Raw genomic sequence first — 15,726 nt, forward strand, 5'->3', positions numbered from 1 at the left:
TATTATTTTGTTAAGAGCAGTGTCACCCAGACAAAGATTTTAAAGTAAATTTTACTATTAATTTCTGAACAGTTTGGCCAAAAATAAAGGCTTTTCTCTTTAGATTTGGAGCAACATACTGAGTAGAAAGATGTAAAATTTTTCCATGCTGGGCATTTTAAGCCAATGGCCATTTTGAAAATAGTCAGTTTAAAGGGTTTAGTTTTCTCCACATTCATTACTTTAGGTAAATTTGATATCAATTCATTTTTTGGCCAAAAGTAATAAGCAATTACGTCACATTAAAGGCAATGATTGTATTTATAGTTTTCAACCATTGTGTCTCCAAAGGTCTATATTAATTTTTGCAGCTGGTTTGATCCTCACTTCCATGCTTGCTCATCATTTTTCCTCTGTAGTGCTTGGCCCCATAATCGCTGCTTTCAGCTTAAATTTAAAATTTGCGCTGCCCTGGGTAGATCACTGTAGTCATTATGGAATTCACATTGCTGCGTCTGTGTTCTTTAATTTGCGCATTGTCAGGAGAGCTTAATACTGTATGCCCAGATCTCTTTCCACCAGCCTTAACTCGCCTTTGCCTGACTCTCAGCCTCCTCCCACTTTCCACTGTCTCTTACCAGACAATATATCACACACGCCTGTTCTTTGTTATCCAGCTCATCAAGGACACTTCACATACTCAGCAAACAAACAAAACTCTCTAGCTGCATCTATGGTGTCCTATTCATGGCTGCCTTTTCTTCTTACTATCATTGATTTAGCTGCATTCCCATTGTGCCACATTTTACATTTGTAGGGTTTCTGCTGTAATTTTTAGCTCATATGTGTTCAGTCATCTGGCTTTGCATAATTTGCAAAATTATTTAAACTTAAAGCTACTGACTTAAAGTCTTACTGAAATAAAATGTTACAAATTACAATAAAAAAATAAGAATTAATTTGCATAACAAATATGAAATATGACAAATACGAAAAAAAATAAATCAATCTCTAACATTATTCTACACTCTGTGGGTTTGTTGATGCCTTGGTGCAAGTTAGTGGTTGAATAAGATACTCCATGCAGTGCACAGAATTTTAAGTTTATGTAGGATACAATTAGGTATATACATCTTTTCATTGCATACACTGAATGATCTATGCAATTAGATCATTGTAGCATGACAGGGGAAAGTTAATGTTCAGTGCCAGCTTTCCCTCTTTCTCATTCCAGAAGCAGCACCATCGACATGGGAGTAGCGTGACGTCACCACAGCCTGACAGAATATATAACTGATGCTTTGCGCTGAGACCAATAGTCTCTCTCTTCACACCAGCACCAGAGACAAAGAAAGAGATGAGAGCGAAAAAAGACAGAGACACAGCCTGCTGAAAATGTTGTTTTTGCTTTGATTGCACTACAAACTGCCTGTTATTGGCTATCGCTTGTTCTTTGTTTATCCTTTTAGTCTGTCTCTCTCCCCCGTTTCTTTATCTCCAAAGGGGATTGAGAGAATGCAAGTGGGTGTCTGTAAAAGGGATTTTTCATCCCTTCTGTTGTGACCAGGATCCATCTGACCTCCACCACCTGCTGTGACTTGGAATATCTTATCACTTGGAATTTCTGTTTGTTGTTTAAGCTTGGGGGATGTGAAAGAGCATGGATTTTGTTGTTTACTTGAGGAATGTTTTTCTTATGTGGAAACTCTGAAATCTGAATCTGTCATATGAGGATCATGATCGGATGTTTGTACTGTTTCTATTGCTTTTTGCATAATTATGGATTTTGGTACATTCTTCCTGAGGTAAAAGCTCTGGCAACGGCACAACTAAAACTATAAGGCATGCACACAGGAATCAGTAATAAACAGGATTCAGATTAGAAATAGACAGCTGGTATTCTCTACAGAAACACGACAGTTGGCTTTATTGTTTATTCTAAAAGGGAGATTCAGTTGGAGATTGAGGGAAGTTCATGTGAGGTCATGAAGAAAATCTGGTCAAAGAAAAGATTCCAGGTGAGTTGAAGCATTCTATCCAGAGACATGGGCTTGGGAAAGTATATTTGATCAGAGAGTTTACTTGTAATTGGCTAATTTTATTAATTATGTTTCTAGTAGGATAAGTGATAGTTATGTTATAGTTTATTTTTAAAGATATTTGCCCAGCTGTGTAACAGTGCGCTTCTTATGTACAGCCAGAGCAATGACTTTGAGTCAGAGCTGCTGAGGACAATTGTTGATGTTATTTCATTAAGAGTAAGGATCATTTTTCAGTGGTTTACTGTTATTATGGAGAGTCATAAAATGATCAGGCAGTGATAAAATAGACATGAAGATACTATGTCCATAGCTTCAAAACCCAGTTGCTTGGTAGCAAGTAAAAGTAAGATTATAAAATAGGATATAAGATCATTTGAACAATTTTGGGGTTACCATCACCCTTAAACTGTATGTTATGGAATAATAATCAAATAATTTACAGGCAAAAAAAAATTATAATCAAGCAGGCTTTAAAAAATCAGGACTATTTAGGGTTTCCACAATTAACAGACAGTTTTATTCTTTGTCTTTCCAGAGAGCTGGGCATTCTAGCTGGACGTTTGGGAGATTCACTCATGGTGTGTTTTGCTTCTGGCAAAATTGTCAAATGGGCAAACCTGTTTTGTAGGAAATACAATCTAGTTTTACAGAATTTATGTTTTGCAGAATATTTTCTGCAGAGATTTGTTAACGGACTAGCTACTAGACACTACATTAACACTTGAATGTATTTATATTATGTTTGTTACTTCTAAGAAATTGAGTGGCATACAGATTAAGGCTGTACAATGATAACATTTAGTGTGTGTGTGTGTGTGTGTGTGTGTGGGTGCGTGCGTGCGTGCGTGCGTGTGTGTGTGTGTGTGTGTGTGTGTGTGTGTGTGTGTGTGTTATGTATATGCTCCCACACAAGTGCATGTCTGCAGACACTGGTTTCTATAGTAACAGTCTTTTCTTGTCCACCTCTGCTTGCTGCCGTTATGGAAGTGAAGTTTTTCGCTTGTGCAGGAAGCAAAGCAATGGTAATTGTTGTTATGCATTACTAAAATCCTCATCTCTTGCAACTGGGCTCTTGAATGGGTTTGCAACCATGCAATATACAGTAACATATTATATAATATAGTTATCTAGCAAGATATTATGTACTGTCATCATGGCAAAGATAAAAGAAATTAGTTATTATATATTAGTTATTAAAACTATTATGTTTAGAACTGTGTTGAAAAAGTCTTTTATTACTTAAACAGAAAATGGGGAAAAGGAGGGCTAATTCTGACTTCAACTATATATATTATATGCATCAGTTGGAGTAAATATTCAATAAAAATAATATAATAATATATTCAATTCATTCTGAACCCCTTCAGACTCAAACAGTACAGAGGATGAAAGTGCGGAGCCTCAGGTCTCCATGGAGATGAAGGAACAATTCATGCCTCCCCAGGGGGAAGCAATCAACAGTCAACCCACGGGTAAGAACATCTTGACAGATTTCCCCTCTTGTCAGTAATATTCAATTTGTAACACCAAATTTCCATATTCCACAATGGAGCACAAAACACTTCCCCAGCCAAATTATTTACAAATGGTGATTTCAGAAACATTGTTCCAAGAAAAATGTTAATTGTAACTGCAAACCATAAATGTAATATTATGCTATTGAGACAGTTAATGTGTTAATTTATCAGATCTTGTAAATAATGCACTGACAAAGATGTTTAAAGTCCCCTTGAAATAGATCTTTAAAAAAAGCTAAAAGTGTTTGGTTTATATCACAGCTTTATCAGCCAGAGTTGTTGATAGCCACAGTCTATTATTGCAAGGCTGTGTCTGTCTAACCATCTATCTGCTTTAAAATACAGCATTCAGAGCAATTGAACTGTGTACAATTGTTTTGTGGTCCATGCTGACTCGTGAATATTATTCCTTCCATGCTTCTTTGTTGTCAGTAGCTTATGCCACTCGAGCGTTACCTACACTCTTTTTTTTTTTTACCATGAACCATGTATCACACTGTAAACAATTTTAAGCCAGTGCAACAAAAAAACAACAACATAATTCTGATTTCCTTTCGCTTTTTCTTGTTCACTCAACTTTTAAAAACATCAGCTGCACTGACCTAAAACTATTTGTCATTAATACAAAAAAAAAACATTTAGTTGGGTTAACATAAGATTATTAGTTTTCTGGAGAGGTGAACTACTCTGTAACTTTTTTAAGTTGTGCCAACTGAAATTTTTTTTTGTCTGCAGATCTGAAATGCCTGATAAATCCTTATTTCCTTTCATTTTTTCTTGTTTATTCAACTTTTGAAAACATCAGTTGCACTGACCTAAAGTGTCTGAAGTTGAATGAACAAAATTTTGGGGGGGAAATTAGTACTAAGAAATAATTCATTATCAGAACAAACAAACATAGTTCAATTGAAAAAATAAAATAAAATAAGAAAATAAAACAGAGACAAATGTTAACAAATCATTTATTGGACACATAATTAGAAACAGCACAGGAAGCAAAACAACAATAACGGTAAACAAAACATGGATCAAAACATGGCAGAACAAACAGAGAAAAATGCTTTGTAGTGCTTCACAGGAAAAAACAAGACACAGCAAAGAGTGTGTGAGTGAGGTGCCTTTATAGTCTTAGTAATCAATCCATCATGAGCCTCCAGCTGTGTGTGTGTAATCAGGAGGAACCAGAAACTGATTCCTCCATTTGAATTATAGTTTGAGCATTTGATTTGTCATTTAATTATTACAGGATTTTACTGAGTTGTTTATGAAAGTTAAGTATCAAATACATTTGATTTCTCATTTGAGGATGCATATTGATTTATTATTTGATCGTTTGAGCGTTTGATTTATCATTTGGGTAGTTGTTTTAAAGGTTCAATTTATTATTTGATCTTTTTAGGCATTTGAAAAACATCCATATATATATATATATATATATATATATATATATATATATATATATATATATATATATATATATATATATATATATATATACACAAAACAGTTAAATACAAATGAACAGTTCACATGTGCTAAGTGTATTTTGTTATTGTTGTTGTTAATAATAATGACATTAACATTGTCAACAATATTATTTTTGGGGTTACTGTTATTTTTGTCATTGTTGTTAGGGTTATAAATACTGCAACCTTTATTTTTTTCAAGTGAGGAGGTCTGAGATTAACTCAACTTAAAGTAAAACTTAAAGTTGGCTGAAGCTTTTTTAGGTGAACTTGCAAAGTTTTGCTTACAAAACTAATCTTTTTAAGTTAATGAAGAAATTTTAGATTTAGGTTAAGTAAATGTGTTAAATGTAGTTATACAGACATTTTGACTGATTTTTGCCAAACCAACAAAAAAAAGTTGGATTTTTTTTACAGTGCATGAAGTACACATTTGTACTTTTTAGGTATTGTTATTTACCTTTAGGGTTCAAATGTGAACATGTTAAGATTAAAATGTACCTGTAAAGGTGTGTGTGTGTATATATATATATATATATATATATATATATATATATATATATATATATATATATATATATATATATATATATATATATATATATGTGTAGGTGTATGTATGGTGTAAGGTGTATGTATATATACATATAGGTTACTTGTGACCACCTCAAAAATAATTTCCATTTCAGGTGGCTTTAAAACTTTTATATTATAACAGATTATTATTTATTTTCAGGGAGAGGGAGAGCAATGCTTTCCCATATTCCATCTGATGGACTAGTAGTGGAGAGGGAGATGCGAACCCTGGGCTCTAGAGCTCCTGGTCTGCAGGATCCTTTGTCACCTGGCAGGCAAGCAAATGCTGGGTGTGTTGAAAGCCCTCCAGTCCGACACCTGGGGATTGAAGCTCTTGTGCGAGCTTCACAAATAAGTGTGTACTATGTGGCAGTGGGGTCAGAGGAGAGTATGTCCTTAGCGAGTGACTACTATGGCAGTGTTTTGAGCCTCTATAGAAGAAGGGCCTATTCCATTTATAGTGTTCAAGAATGAGCGTTGCTGACATGCCTGGATATGAAAAGGAACAAAATGGCTCGAATTAAGAAGAACAAATGTATTACATTTAGCTTTAAATAAGTCAAAACAAACATTTTAGAGCATCTTCATTGCCTTATATTCATTCACTGTTACATTTTATATAAGTGATGTTATGTTTATGTAGTTATTTTTATTTCTACTTTACTTCGACTCCACCTGCATCATGTTTTGATAAGCTGTGATATTCTGTGCCAAGTATTTTCTATCAAACACATTTGCATTGCTTTAGGTGTGACTTATTTTGTTTTCTAATTGCAATCTTTTTGATTTATTCAGCTCCCACATTTGAAATATTTCACCAATTGATGTGTTTTTCAATGCATGATTCGTTTGGTTTCTTTAACTTAAACATGCTTTCACTTAAAAAAACGCATGAGTAGCAAATCTGTGCACCCATTCTTTTCATTTTTATTTTCTGTCATAACACAACATCTTCCATAACCACCCTCATTTCAGGGGCCAATTGGATTTTAAAACAAGCGAAGCCTCACCATTTGTCCAAACCCAGCCACCTCACAAAGCTCAAGGCTCCATTACCCAAAGTGATGTAGATGCAACAATAGACTCAACAGCAACAAAGATTAAAGGCACCAGAACAGCTATGAATGGAGCTGAAGTTCCTATTATATCTTCAAAAATCACAGCTTCATATCAGAGCGGTGGTTCACAAGATCCATCCTCTATCCAAACTCCCAAGGTGTCACAAGCAAGTTCCAAAATTTTAGACAGAGTGAGAGCGTTTGAAGAACAAAGCCACAGCAGTAACATGCCAAAGGTGTCTTCAAAATTATCTTGGGGTTTCAATCGAACATCAACTTGCAATTCTGAGGATGGGAAGTGTAAAGTAGGGAAATTTCAAGACAACACCAAGAGTGATGTAGCACTCAAGAGGTCTTTCTTCAAGCAGAAAGCATCGTCTCTTGAGGAACAGTCAACTTATGTACAGAAAAATTTTCAGAGTAAACTCTCAGAAGAGCTTCACAGAATAAAGAAACTAGTTGGAAAGTCCAACATCAAGAAAGCCTTTTCAATGGAGCAGCTCACCCAAACCGACAAGCAGTCCAGTGTCAGCACAGAGTCAGTTCCAACCCAGGTAATTCAGAAGACTGAAGAAACAGGAAAGAATTTCACTAATTTAAAAGCTGTACCAGATGCAAAGGAAAGATGGACAACCCCGCTAAAGGAGCAATCTTCCCAATTACCAAAAATTAATCTGGCAGAGAAAACAAAACAGCCTGAAAATGAAACCCCCCCTAAAATGAATGAAAACCAGGGGGAAAATTCTAAGCCTACAGGCTTGTTAGATAGGCAAGTCCTCAATGAAAAGGTCAGTTTCATACCAGGGCAATGTTCACCACTGTTGCCTAGGACAAATGTTTCCAGGAAATGGCCAAAATCACCTGGCCAAGCTATGGTGCAAGGTGGTTTGGTGCAAGCCCCACAAAAGCCTCCAAGGTTATTAGAATCAATTTCCACACTCCCAACACCATTTAAAATGACCATACCTACTATTGTGGTTGAAAATAAGCCTGTGGATGAAGAGTGGGACCAAAAGGAAGGACAAATAACTAAACAAAACAGAGGTAAAAGTTCTTCCTTAACTTCTTCCTATTTTTTAAATGAATGAATGATTGAATGAATTGATTCAAGAATGAATGAATGAATGAATGAATGGCCAGATAAAATATATAGTAACTAATGCTTAGCAAATGTTGTTATAACATTTTCATTAAGTCTTAATCTTTTCAGTTTGTTGGTTGAACATCTGTAAATATATTTTAAAAAATGTTTAAAAGAATATTCTGGTTTCAACACAAGTTAAATCCAATCAACATTCTTTGTGGCATAATGCTGATTTACCACAAATTTGATCTGACCCTTAATTTCTTTAGACTAAAATTCAATGTTCAAAGACTAATTCAATGTTTTTGTTGATCAATTAAATAGAAAACAATTTTAAGATTTAAACATTAAACATGTCTTTGTGATATATTTTAATGCATTCATTCCTATTTCTGTCATGCTGTGCAGCATTTAGATCACTAATGCCTTGCTTCCACTGAGTGGTACAACACTGTACGATACGGTTCGGTACGGGTCACCTTTCACAGGCTTGTGTCTCCACTGCCAAAGGGGACCAATGGAACCCTTTTGGTAGACGTGGTGTACAACAGAAAGTTGCAGACGACGTCATTGTCGCTCAAGGAAATATGAAAGGAAAGCTGAGTCGTTTACATATCATACGAGAAGCACTTCTCACAAAACAGATGCTTTATACACATAAATATATGTGTATACAGTAAATGTTCATTACTAACCTTTCTATGAATATGACTTGATTATAACTGCAGATCAATGATCAATGCAAAATAGCCTACTGTAATGTAGGCGTAATTAATAAATAAATGCAACACATTTCAGCACATACAGTCCCCAACAGTCTCCGAAATGTTACCAATTACAGAAAAACTACATACAACATACATTTAGGTCTTATGTGGCTTAAAAATCAACCTAAAACATACAGTCAGTGCAAACCTCTCATCTGTATCTTTAATCTTCACCAGCAAATATGTAACGTTAACATATTGTTAGAAAATAATCCTGTCATTCCGAGTTCACAATTATCCAAAACATACATGCATTTGCTTCTTTGTTTTTTCGGGCTTTTTTCACGCTTCTCTCTTGCGTTTGTCCGTTTCTGAAAGGATGTCAGAAGCACTTAAATAATAAGCTCAAGTTTGTCATTTCAAATATAGACGCACGGCGAGCACACACAAGCTCTCGAGAGAAAGTGAAACCACTCGCGCTTTTAGATGGCCTCGTAAACAACAACAGGACACAGGGTAGATTCTGCTCTTCTTCTTGGCTTTGTGGTTGTTCATCAAGAAGACGACAAGGTTTGTTTGAGCTCGGGTCGACCATGGCATATATGTATGTATATATTATTGCAATATAATGTCTTGGCGGTGTATTTAATTAAAAATGACGCTTCCTTTGTTTACATTCTCCAGGCTTGTGCACGTGCTAGTGACATATCTCTGTAAACCAAAAGCATTCAGCTGCATGTCTGGCTCCACCTTTTGGTACCCTTTTTTTGTGCTAGGTACCCTTCGGAAAGAGTACCCAAAAAAAGTAATGTGGTACGGTTTGTTTTTTGGTACCTTTTGACAGTGGGAACTGCCATAAGTGAACCGAACCGTACTCTACCGAACCACTCAGTGAAAACGGGCCATAAATTTACAGTATTTGAAAAAAAAAAAAGAGACTGATGATTAAACATGGTAAAGCTTTAATGTTTGTATTGTCAATTGGTCTATGTGCAACAACTGTTACCTGATTCTGCCAGAAGACCCATCAGATGATTCCCACACATCTGTGGAAAAGAGCATAGCAGAGGCTCCAATGTCTGAACTCCCTCTTAACGATGCTTTGGGCACTGCTAGATCAGGGGTGATGCTTCAGTGCATCATCAAGGAAAACACTGTTGCCAGAGGTAAGATATCTAGGACTTAAGCTATGCCATCATTAACAAATAATAACAAGTAACAGTGGACAAGTCACCACAACAAATTAACACATATCATGGCACTGTTTAAAATTACCACCCACCAAATGTGGGTGAAAATTAGCAGTGGTGGAGAATTCTGTCAACTAATAAGCCAGATGTATGGGTTATGATTTAATAGAATTAATAATATAACAATGCAAACTGCATATTCAATATCAGTGGCTCCATGACATAAAATCAATTCAGAAAAAATAAATGAATAAAATAAAGTGCAGATCCAATGAAAATGCTCAACCTGTAGGGTAAGCCATGATGTATACATGACCGAATTTGTGCAGCATATGCAAATTTTGCACATGAGCATGACCATCACTAGACAACAGATGACTTTCATGCTTGTTTGTTTGTGTCATCTGAGAAGGGTTTCATAATAACTAATTTAAATAGATTTAAGGCGGGCACTGCTCTGAGATAAATCATTACACAAAAGCAACACACTTTTTTTTGGGGGGGGGGGGCATATTTTTCTAAATGATATTAAATATTGTTGTAAATGGAATAACAAGTGCCATTTTACAACACCCTATTGGTAATTTAGCGAACATGCAAGAATAACTTATAGAAACCTATTTTGTGGAAAAAATAATAAAAGTTAAAAAATACTCTAGCACTTGTGGCTCTGGGACAACTATGAAAATCTATATTGTTTTAATAAAATAAGGATATTTTATTATATTAGCATTATTTCTTTTCAACTACACTTGAAGTTTATCTTCATAACAGTTGAAAAAATTGTTAAATATGTATGCAAATTGCACCTGCAGTAAATATATACAACAAACATTTTATACAAATATCTAAATAAAATCATTGTAAATCTGTGCATTCATAAGCTTTTAACGTTTTCGAAATTGAAGTGAGATTTTTTTAATCAAAAATCTAAGCTGAAATTAGGGATTTCCTTGCAGGCCACATATTTTTGAGCAATGTTATTTTCTTTTTTTTAGCTGATCAAGTTTTCCTTGTGTATATGACACACAGCTAACACTAACGCTATTCAGCCAATAGTCAAGTAGTTCATTTGCACTGTTAGTTGTGTGAGATGCCAGCTGCCATTTCATTCAGAGCACGCATTACAGACTCATACTGATTCAGAAAAGTATGGATAGCACTGAAGTGAACTGTCCATCTTGTGGAACATTTGGTGTTTTACAGCTTGAATGAACCCTTGAACACATTTGGCAAATTCTTTAAACAAAGCAGGGGTCCAGGGTGCAGCAAGTGGGACAGTTCAGGGAGGAACTTGAGGGACAGACCAGGGTGGGTCTAATGGGCCAGGGTAAAGCTGAAGAGACAGTCCAGGGAGAAACATTGACAAACCAGGGAGGATTGTACAGGCAGTATAGGGAGCTTGACAGGGGCAGGCAAGGGTGGAAGCCTATGGGGAGTCGGCAGGTCAAGGAGCCAGGCTAGAGCCGGCAGGGCAAGGAGTATGGACATAGCAGACAGGGCAAGGATTCGGATCAGGGCTGGCATTGCAGACAGGGCAAGGATTCGGATCAGGGCTACCAGTGCAAGGAGTCTGGGCATTGCAGGGAAGGCAAGGAGCTTGGTGAGGCCAGCAGGGCAAGTAGTATGGGTGGTGCAGGCAGGGCATGGGGCTGGGACCAGCAGAGCAAGCCACACTCTGGGGTTGGAGCTGACAATGGCTGGTACTCTGGGACTAAATCTGACAATGGCAGGTGCTCTGGGGTTAGAGCCCTTTTACCCACTATACTCCACGAGTGAGGTGGCGGGAAAACTTCTGACACTGCAATGCACTCCACCACCCCTAGGAGTGCTACAGTGTTTGTTGCAGGTGCCTCAGCAACTGGTGTTGCAGCCAGGAAGGTTGTGAGAGTCTGCAGCTGGTTCAGTCACCTCTGGGTGGGTTACGGGTGAAGCAGACCCAATATTCCTCCTCCGTCTCCTCTAGCATTACCATCTCCCAGGGCGCTGTTGAGTCCAGCGTTGAAAACCTTCTTCAGTGCTGCAGTGGTAACTCAAGCCCCTTTGCAGCGTAGACAAACAAGTAAACTTCTTCACTGTGGATTCCACTTGACAGAGTGAAAAGCATTTCCTGGAATGCTCCATTTGCTGGCATTGACTCCACTTGAGTAAGCAGCTCTTACTGAATTTGAGCTGAAGTGTAGTCCTTTACCTGACAACCATTTACTGAGACACATGTTCTTTTGCCTTGTATTTCAGCACCTGATGAAGATTCCCCTCATCATTATCATGCCCTCTTAAGCCCTGCCTTGCCAACAGCTGCACAGCAGCAATGACTTTTAACAGATTTGTTCTCGCTTTCTTTTGTTTTGATCTTAATTTACAGTACATATGTTGTTACTGCTGTCTTGTGACAATCTGATTCTTCATGTGAACTGAATTGTTCAAGAGCTTTCTGATTCCTGAAACCAGTTGAAATAAATGCTGGTGGTTTGGTTTTGTTTCCAAAAAATGTTGATCAGAGTCTGCAGAACCTTCACTGTTCATCAAATCAGTTTCCCCTCTTAATTTTGCTTCCTCACATTTCTCACGTCTCACTCTTTTTCTCCCTCTTTTTCTATCCCTTCCTTACACTGGCAGGGAATTAATCATTTAATGACTCTTTTGTACAAATTTTAGAGAGGTTGAACAACTGTCCTTCCCTATTTCTGTAAGTGCTGTCCATCTCTTCAATGAGCATTATTGGAAACCCAAATTAGTTGATTACATTTTTTCTCAATGACAAATCTTACAGAGTTCTCTTGAGGTATGTAAAGCATACCAGCTGCTGGTCACCAAAGTTCTTGGACTCATCCTATTCTCAATTTATACAACAACACTGTGACCATCATACAATCAGATTTTGTTTTTCTCACCACTGCTCTGCCAATGACACACCACTATATTTTTATTTCAACCAGATAATCCAACTGTAACTGAACAGATATCACACTGACTGGAGAAAAATCTTGGCATGGATAAAAGATCGTCGCCTACAGCTTAATCAGGCAAAAACACGAGCTTCTCATCTTCCCTGCAACTCCAACCGTGCATCATAATTTCACAATTCAGCTGGGGTCATCACCAAGCATCATTTCTAATTCAATTCAAATTCAAACTTCCGATTCTCAATCAATCTGGAATTATGGGAAGATGTTCCCTTTGCTTCAACTGACGGCAGGTATATTCTATCTCAAAGACTGGAAAACTGGTGTTGTAAGTTTGAACTACGAAGTCCGCTGGCATTATGACCGCTGGGTCAGTGTGAAGCTAAGAAGCAGTGAATGCGACAGGTACTAGGATGCTGTTTGGGAGTCACATGAACTGGGATGCCTGGGAAGCCGCTTGCAGTGGAACGGCGGCAAGTTCCACATGTGTAAGGGTGGCTGAGCTGAGGGAGTATCAGACCAATGAAAACAAAACAGTAACTTCTCAACTAAGTCAGAGAGTCACACACTCATACTTCCACCTCCCCTCAAGGCATCAACACCAAAATAAAGGTCCTTCACATAAACAACCCCAAAATAAATTTTTACAAAACTGTAAGTTGGTGCAGTCAACGGAGAAAAAGTGACAGCAGTGCGATTATATACAGTTAGGATTCTGGAGCCCTGGGTTAAAGCTAAAATAAGAGCATTATCTGTTTTAATAGCAAAAGATGCAGCCATTTGTCAATCCTTTTGTATTTGACTTTGTTTTCAGCTACAATTTGTTTAAGGCTAACAGTAGTAAAAAAAAACTTTCTAACAAAGAAATGAAAAGCCAGTGAAATTAAATACATGTCCTTTCTTTCTATATATTTTATATATAAAATATAATAAATGGTAGATTATTAGGCTGATATGTGGTATTTCTACATCTTATATCTAAACGCTACAATAAGATAAAAATATGTATATAAAATGAAACTGAAAAACTGACCACAGAACTGGGATATGAACCAAACTGACAATTTTGTTAACTTTCCCATTCCTAGTGTACTGCATTAACGAAGTTTATTTAGTATTATATAGTAATATGAATACCACAACCATGCTGTCACAAAGCACTCACTTAAATGTCACAAAGCATCTCACTTAAACGTTTACCATATTAAAAGTTAAAATCACCAGTAATAAATTAAATAAATTCACTGAACCAAACTTCAGTTTGGCAACACTGCAGCTATGCATCTAGATACTATCTTTGGCTAGTGTAAAAGCATTGTCAGTGCTTCCTTATTAGGCCACCAATGACACCAGTGTGCATTTATAGTCCCCCTTGTTCCTAAAATGCTTGTAGTCTAATTTATTGTCTTGTGTGACATTAGGTTTTATTTAACCCTTCCTATTATTCCCTTTGTTATTGAGTCAGTGCTATATATATATATATATATATATATATATATGTGTGTGTGTGTGTGTGTGTGTGTGTGTGTGTGTGTGTGTGTGTGTGTGTGTGTGTGTGTGTGTAAGTTGCATAATGTCAGTATGGAACAGATGCATTTTTAGTCTTATTAATTATATGTTTCTGTGTCAGCTGTTTCATAATCAGTTGCATTTAGACACATTTCATAGTGCACATACAAGAGATCAAATATGAATAGCTTGTCTGTCCTTAAACTCAAACTTGTACTGAAAAAATCCTTAACAGAGTATTTGAGCACTTTTTACTCAGTTCCTTTTTTTAAATTTCCCAAAAGCTGCAGTGTCTGTTCTTAATTTAATTCATCTTTTTTTTCTACAGTGCTTTTACAATGTAGATCGTGTCAAAACTGCTGAAGATAGCTATGGTGACCCCTGATAAATAAGGGCAAAAGCTAAAGGAAAATGAGTTGTGCTTTTGTCATCAAAAATAACGCAGGCAAACTAATCATCCCTTCCTTTAAAACGCTACCTGACTGCCTAATCAAAGCAATTTATTCCTCCAAATTGTAACCATACTAAACATTAAGCCACCTAATAATCATTATACTGGTGAATAAGGCATAATTTGACAGGGATGCTTTTTTTCGGCAGTACACAGATTTGCATAATTATCACCAAACAAACAAAATGTGGGACAATTATTAAGCTTCTGTGAGACAATGTGAAGTATTAACAACACTAAAACATAACCTTAAACAGCTTCTAACTTAATAAAAACATGTATTTTGCCAGTCCAGAATGTTTACGACTTTTATATTTTTTAGAAATATATTTTTTTATTAGACTTTTATACTTTATATAAACTGGAAACATTCATTCATTCATTTTTCTGCTACTTAGTTCCTTATTTATCAGGGGTTGTCACAGCAAAACTAACCACCGACTATTCCGGCATATGTTTTACACAGTGGAAGCCCTTCCAGCTGCAACCCAGTACTGGGAAACACCTGTACACTCTCACATTCACACACGTGCTCATGCCACACCAGCCACAACTGGTGGGGGAATCCGAAGCACCCAGAAAAAACCCACATAAACATGAGGAGAACATGCACACAGAAATACCAACTGACCCAGCTGGGACACGAACAAGCAACTTTCTTGCTGTTTGGTGACAGTGCTAACCACTGAGCCACTGTGCTGCCCTAGTGGGAACATTAATGTTTTTAAATAAAAAAAAAAACACTATTACATATAGTTGGTCAGCCTGTCTCTTAAAAGTATTTGAGACAATAATTACGCTTGAATTTGTATATAAAATAACTTTGTTGTGTAAACGAATAATTTAGAATACCTTCGGTAATAAAATTGTGTTATATGAGGAAAAGGCTAAATATGTTTTAGTTTTTTGCAAAAGTTTTTGACACTGATACAAATTCATAGATAATTTTAGTTTAGCTTGGACCAAAGAGACCCAAACATAATAATAATAATAATAATAATAATAACAATAATAATAATAATAATAATAATATAGTCTATATTTTTACATGGTTACATTTCTTGTAAAAAATAAATATAATGTATTTTGAGGGTTCTAAAACATTTGGAAAGTTTAATTTACTTAAACAATACTAAAAATCCCAAAATTGGTCTCAGCAACTGTCAACTACTTGGATTTGAACCCAACTACATTTGCTCGACATTGTACATGAATGCTGATGTTAAATAGTTCGATTTTGA

General features: G+C 36.3%; 1 protein-coding gene across 3 annotated transcripts in view; it reads left to right on the forward strand.

Annotated features, from left to right (window-relative positions):
• spega (striated muscle enriched protein kinase a) overlaps window positions 1–15,726 on the forward strand; it is a 67,551-nt gene that overhangs the window by 16,178 nt on the left and 35,647 nt on the right. For 2 of the 3 annotated variants that reach the window (XM_056459742.1, XM_056459744.1), the window contains 4 exons: window positions 3,389–3,493; window positions 5,741–5,870; window positions 6,556–7,682; window positions 9,449–9,595. In XM_056459742.1, the coding sequence (XP_056315717.1) occupies window positions 3,389–3,493; window positions 5,741–5,870; window positions 6,556–7,682; window positions 9,449–9,595 (1,509 nt within the window). The remainder of the gene's footprint in view (window positions 1–3,388; window positions 3,494–5,740; window positions 5,871–6,555; window positions 7,683–9,448; window positions 9,596–15,726) is intronic. The other variant, XM_056459743.1, reaches the window with a different exon arrangement.

The sequence above is a fragment of the Danio aesculapii genome, chromosome 6 (assembly GCF_903798145.1).
Source record: "Danio aesculapii chromosome 6, fDanAes4.1, whole genome shotgun sequence".
Lineage (NCBI taxonomy): Eukaryota > Metazoa > Chordata > Actinopteri > Cypriniformes > Danionidae > Danio > Danio aesculapii.